The sequence below is a fragment of the Stegastes partitus genome, unplaced genomic scaffold (assembly GCF_000690725.1).
Source record: "Stegastes partitus isolate 25-593 unplaced genomic scaffold, Stegastes_partitus-1.0.2 Scaffold93, whole genome shotgun sequence".
Classification (NCBI taxonomy): Eukaryota; Metazoa; Chordata; class Actinopteri; family Pomacentridae; genus Stegastes; species Stegastes partitus.
The window spans coordinates 558898-565720 of NW_007577824.1; the positions used below are offsets into that span (position 1 = coordinate 558898).

A 6823-nucleotide genomic window follows, 5' to 3' on the forward strand; every position below is an offset into this window, starting at 1 on the left:
CATTACAGTTGTTTACATTGAACAGTTACAAGCTTATGTCAACCTACTGGAGGCTTTCATAGACTAAATGTGCTTCCTCTTCCACCACCAAGCTTGAAGCAAATACCGAATAAAACTTTAAGATATGAGAGCCTGTGTTATAGCTTCTAGCGTTTGAAATGGACGCTTTCTGGTGTGCAAATCGCTCAAAAACAAACAACAAAGCCGAGTTTTCCATTTGTTATCGCCGCTGTTTGCACATGAGCAAGGCAACCGAGCAGTCACCAGGCAACGTGTAATTAAAGCTCAGTCTCCCAGATCAGTTTCATTCAACACCTGAAACACAATTTGTCTCCCTGCCAGAAGCAATCGCAGTCACAGCGTATCGGTAAACATGCTGACTGCATGATGCACGCATGTAAATGTCTCAAGTGCTGCCTTAATTAGGAAACCGTTTCCAAAAATACATTGTGCCTTTCTGGGTGTACACAAAATACTGTCAGGATAATTATACAGTGTCATTATTGATAACGCTAAACCTGTTTGGATCAGTGAAAGCTTTTCCAGACTTGCCTGAGGACTTCGATACACCCATCCCTGTATTTATTCGTCTTTGGCTTCTCTTACCTTTTGTTCCTCCTTCTCTCTGGCAATGTGGCACCTTTCGATCTTCCACTGACGCAGGAAGTCGCGGAGGTAGCCAAAGATGGTGAGGATGCCGTAGCCCATGTAGGTGAGCACCGCCACCAGCATGGGCGTCTCTTCGAAAGATTCGATGAAAGGCCGTTTGTACAGGCTGCCATGGTGTGATGCTGCGTGGACCTGAGCAAAATGGAAAAAGGAAGGAAACACTGTGATTCTGTTGTGCATGCATTGCATTCACCAAAGAGGAGGTCTTCTCTTAAAAAATTTGATTTATTATCTCATATTAACGGGAAACCATCTTGTACTCAAACATGTCTCAATTTGCAGCCCACACTGTAACTCACTATACGCTTGTGCTGAAGCAGGAATTGGAACGCTTGCCTGACAATCATCAGTTGTTTTTTACATTTCTTAAGTATTGAAGTAGTTGTCAGTACATTTGACAGCATATAGGAAAAATGAACTGTTAATAGCGAAGTTGCTGTAATAAACATTTGAAGACCTTCCTGTTTAAAGAGGCTTTTAACTCAACTTAAGGACTTCTTTTTTAAAACTATGATTTTAAGTGTGTGTACGGTTTCTTTTTATTACATGCTTGTAGCACTTTGAGATTTCTTTTTAATGAAAAGTGCTTTATACATAAAATGCATCATTATTATTAGTATTTTTTTTTTTATCTAACAAATATACAAGAAGAAGCTTTATTGTCATCACACAAGAAATACAACGACACTGTTGTTGGGCATCATCTTTGCAGCGGCTAATATGGTCACAAGAAAAACGTTAAAAGATGATATAAATAATAACATAGCAATATAATACAAAATAAACACTATTAAAAGGGCAAAAGAGCATTTGTTAGAATGAGTCCGTAAACTGGAAATCTGTAAATATAGCTTAAAAAAACATTATTATTATCATTATACATTATTTTGCGTCTCCACAGTGCAACACACTGGACCTATGGTAACCCTGTACCACCAACTCTTGGCAAAGTTCACATCTGTTTACACCAGTGAAGATTTAATGGGACATTTTCCAAAATACTCAAACAAAACCCTTAAAAGTGTAGCTGTGACTGATAACCATCCCAACCTTTCAGGACTAACCTTTTCTCTTAACTAAAAGACCACATAGTAAAAAGTACATTTCAGACCACATTAATACTCCTGTATATGTACTACTATATTATGCAGTTTTAAACCTCATCTGAAGTTACCCGACAGAATTAAGTCAGTATGACAAACACCCCCCAATAAATCTGTACTCTTAATATGAACAATGCTGTAGTCTTCGGGTAAACAGCACTGGAACCATATACAGTCCAGATACTGTAAATGTAAATACAGATCAGGAAAAAACGTGCTCTAAACTGGCGGTAATAAAGTATTCTGGATTGATAAATTATATACATGTGTGTCAGAAGGTCTCAGTGGGGATTTCTTTAATCAAAAGCTGTAATATTTCCAGACTTGGCTTCACCTCAGCCTGAGCCAGTGACATCAGTCTGATAGACACACTGACAATGTACCTGCTTTTAATGCACTCGAATAATGCCAATAAAACATCTGTGACACAAACTGAAATTAGAAAGCCTAATACACGGTTATCTATTCAGTAAAACACAGACAGACAGCAAGTGTGTTCTTATCATATGCAGAATGCTGCATCACTTGGTATGAAGCAAGTAACTGATGTAAATCTTCAATGCTGTTTAACAGAACAACACATCTGTAGTTGAAACCAGAGTTTACATACACCGTAGACAAAGACATACAAGCTTCTTTTTTTTTCTCACTGTCTGACATCAAATGTGACTAAACTTTTCCTGCTTTAGGTCAGTTAGGAATACCAAAATTATTTCTATTTGCTAAACGGCAGAATAATGAGAGAGCGAATTTTTTATTACTTTCATCAAAGTAGGATGTTTACATACATTTCCTTAGCATTTGGTAGCGTTGCCTTTAAACTGTATGACTTGAGTCAAATGTTTTGGGTTTCCTTCCACAAGCTTCTAACAATAGATAGAATTCTGGCCCATTCCTCCTGACAGAACTGGTGGAACTGAGTCAGGTTTGTTGGCCGCCTTGCTCCACACATGTTTTCAGCTCTGCCCTCAAATGTTCAACAGGATTGAGATCAGGGCTTTGTGATGGCCACTTTGCTGTCCTTAAGCTCTTTGTAACTAATCTGGCAGTATGCTTAGGGTCAAGACCACAGGACATATCTCCAAAAACGAAGGTCTTTGTCCCCATGTGCATTTGCAAACTGTAATCTGTCTTTTTTATGTAGCTTTTGGAGTAATGTCTTCTTCCTCTCTGAGTATTCTTTCAGCCCATGTCGGTACAGGACTGGTTTCACTGTGGATAATGACTCTCTTACCAGCTTCAGCAGCATCATCACAAGGTCTTTAGCTTTTGTTCAGGGGTTGATTTGCACATTTCACACCAAAACACTTAATCTCTGGGACACAGAACTCGTCTCCTTCCTGAGCTGTATGATGGCTGGACATTCCCATGGTGTTCGTACTTGTATATAATTGTTTGAACAGATGAACATGGAACCTTCAGGCATCTGGAAATTGTACCCAATGATGAACCAGACTTGTGGAGGTCCACAGTTCTCTTCCTGATATCTTGGCTGGTTTCGTTAGATTTTCCATGTTGTCACAAAAGGAAGCAGTGTGTTTGAGGTGTGTCTTAAAATACATCCACAGGTGTGCCTCCAATTAACTCAAATGTTGTCAGTTAACCTATCAAAAGCTTCCACAGCCATGACATCATCATCTGGGATTTCCCAAATAGTTTGAAGGCATAGTAATCTTAGTGTATGTAAACTTCTGACTTTGATGAAAGTAATAAAAAAAATCTCTAAAAAAATTCTCTCTCTCCTTAATCTGGCATTTAGCAAATAGAAATAATTTTGGTAAACCTAACTGACCTAAAACAGGAAAAGTTTCGTCTGATATAATGTCAGATAATGAGAGAAAAAAGGTATTTTTTATATAGTGTATGTAAACTTCTGGTTTCAACTGTATATCTGTATGTTCATTTTCCGTATTTATTTTACAAATAAAGTTTACGTTTTTTCACACTGGATTTGAGCCCACAATGTCAGGATTACAAACAACATTATTTAGTTAATTGCAGTGATTTTTGCTAGCTTCTGGATCAATATGCTACTGTCTTTATTATATTGTTAATATGCAATTCTAATCATCTTAAAACGTCTGTTTTCTTTGCTGTGAACCAATGTGATTAAAGCTTGATATATACATCGTACCAGTGCTGTTTGTTTGTAGGATTTTTGCCAGAAGAACGTCTCAGGATGGAAACGTAAAAAAAAAAAAAGTGAGCAGAAACAATGATTTTGAGCAGCAATAGTTTGTTGATTGATTGATCGAGTTACATAAAAGTAATCATTTTTCACTTTCAAACAAGCATTCACAAGATATGACTTGCTGTAGTTCAGCTTCTCAAATGTGGTTTTCTTTCTCATATTTGAGAGTAAATATGTGAGTATCTGGACTGTGGGTTGGACAAAACAGCATTTAAAGTTGTCATCTTGAAAGATAATGAAAGAAAAAAGCTTTTCTCTAGAGCAAAAACTATTCTTGGAGAAAACAATTATTGCTTGCAGCTATACTGTGCAGGATAATTCAATTGTTTCACAGTCAGAACACAACAGCCTCTATCTCTATTTATGCAAGGCTACCCAACAATAATATTCTCTCCATGTAATCACAGCTTCCCCAGCTAAGACCTTAAATGGAATTAAGCTCTATATTATGGTGCATGCAAATACACTTTCCCTCTACTTTTCGTCCTAATGAGAAAAAAATGCATTTTATCTTTTGTTATAGTTGGCTGAGGTTGGTGGAACTCACTTAGAGGTGACTTATTTGCAGCCAAATTGGAAGTGGTAGGAAGATAAGACCACAGCATTAAGTGCTGGTTCTGCTGTGCACTAACTTTACAGGAAAGCAAACACAGGGAGGGAAGATTTGACTGCCAAATAAGGGAGGAGCAGGTCGTGTTGATGTAAATCCGAACACAGAAAATTTACGTTTATGTTTACTCTCTACATCTTGATAAAGCGGGCAGACAGAAACAGAAACTCCCTCCTCGTGGTGCAATTGTGCAATTCGCTTTCCCATCATGCTCGTCTCGGCGCTCGCGGCTATTAGGCCCTACATGTGACCGGTCATGCCTCTCTCTCTCTCTCAAATACCTTACAGAGTAGCAACGCTGACATGTGCATGAACTCTAATCAGCTGAGGTTCAGTCACCAGGCGCTCAGTTTCTTAGCCTACCCAGCCAGCGTAGTGGAGGAAACTCTGAGCTCTTGGCAAGTCTGGTGATGAGAATAATGAGATAATAAACAACACTGTGTCCGTCACCTAATTGTACTTAAGAATCACAGACTAGAAAAGTAAAAAAAACCTCACTCTGGTGTATACAACAACTCCATACCACAACATATCTGTGAGTCTGAATGCCCATGTGTGTGTGACAGCGTTTAATCATGTCGTCAGATGGGACCCGTTAATTGGAACAGTTACACAGAGCGCACCCAAGGGTGGAAATTTCATTAGCCTCTTTGGAAAAGCTGTTCCAAAGCATGCAAAACAGTCTCGGTGGGCAGGCGGACGTGAACAGGTGTGCTGGTTTGGTTTGTCTCTGATGACACTCATCACAGTTTCATTCTTACTTATAAAGGGAATTACCCACAAACTAAAATGAGCAGGGGGCAGATAAATGTATAGCTGAAATAGAAAAGGAGGTAGAATTATACACTTAAACACATATTACTCTCTAATAAAAAAAAAAAACACCAAGTCAACAGGTGAGATAAGGATCCACACGTTACCTGAACTGTCCCAACTTGCTGGACTGGTTCTGATGAAATGTGCACTTTCAGTATTTGATAAATCTTGGAGTTTTATCATTCCCAGTCTGTGCCTCAGATTAAAGTCACACACCAGTCTGTTTTCTTAAATTCGGCACACATACAATGCACTAAACACGATCAGAATACCGTGTAAATTTAACTCAGCTGTCACACCCGCCTTTTTTTAAACAACCTCCCTCCTTTACAACTACTGACTGGGCTGCACGAACTCATTCATAAAGTTGAGATTTTAATGAACTCATTTGCTGTTTGGTGCAAATATTATTACGCCGAATTACAGAGTAGTTCGTAACGATTGAGAGCAAGAGTTTGACTTGTGTTTTGAGTGTGTTTATGACATGAAAAAAGCATGAAAACTATTTAAACTTCGGAATTTCTTATGGAGTTTGGTGTTCAATCTGTGACAGAGTGTGGAGCCATCATTGCTCGATTGACAGCAAACCTTCAGATTACGAGCAGTAGAATTTAACCAGATGCCTTTCTGTCTTCCTAAAAACCCAGCAGTTCATGCTAATGACACCGCTGACAGCATCGTCCCACACAGCTGATGCTTCCCCCCCGGCTTCACCAACCTCTCCGCCCCGTCCCATCCCGGGCCTCACCTCCTCCTCGTCGGGGTGGCAGTGGTGCTTGTGCTGCCGCTCATGGCAGCGGTGGAGGCTCTTCACCAAGCCGTTTCTCTCCGGTTTCAGTCCGTTCTTCACACGCACTTCCCCGTTGGCTGGCTTGGTCGCGGGGCTTTCAGTCATTGCTGCTGAGCAACGATTGTGGAGCCGCGACGGTAACTTGCATGTAGGAACACGGAGCCCGGCTGCGGTGCAAAGCGGTGACAGTATCCGAGCTGGGACCGTTTACAAACACACGCCACAAACTCTCCCACACACGCACATACACGGACAACACACGCACGCACTCACACACGCACACACGCACTCTGTGGAACCTGAAAATCCAGACGCTAAATACCGGAAATCAACGCCCCGTAAACCATCATATCTGAGGCAGTCTGATGGGGGCGGGGTCACGTCGTGGACAAGGGGCGGGGCTTCACGCACGTCACCTTTGACTGGACAACATGTGGTCAACATAACAACATGTATTTGCTAATTATAATATTTAAAACTACAGGTTTCGACATTTTAATGAATGTGCAATCTCAATATAACAAAATTATTTTTTAATCTTAATTTTAAAAAAGATATAGATTTTGCAATATTAATATTAAAAAAAACAAAACATAGATTTTGTCATCTTAATATTAATAAAATATAGATTTCTAATGTGAGAG

At 39.7% G+C, this 6823-nt stretch overlaps 1 protein-coding gene across 1 annotated transcript in view; it reads right to left on the reverse strand.

Moving 5' to 3' along the window:
* LOC103354036 (serine palmitoyltransferase 2-like) overlaps positions 1 to 6488 on the reverse strand; it is a 32554-nt gene extending 26066 nt beyond the window's left edge. The window contains exons 1-2 of the mRNA XM_008277272.1: positions 6138 to 6488; positions 607 to 801 (exon numbers count right to left, since the gene is read on the reverse strand). Coding sequence (XP_008275494.1) covers positions 607 to 801; positions 6138 to 6284 — 342 coding nt within the window. The 5' untranslated portion in view covers positions 6285 to 6488. The remainder of the gene's footprint in view (positions 1 to 606; positions 802 to 6137) is intronic.
* Positions 6489 to 6823: the final 335 nt, after the last annotated feature.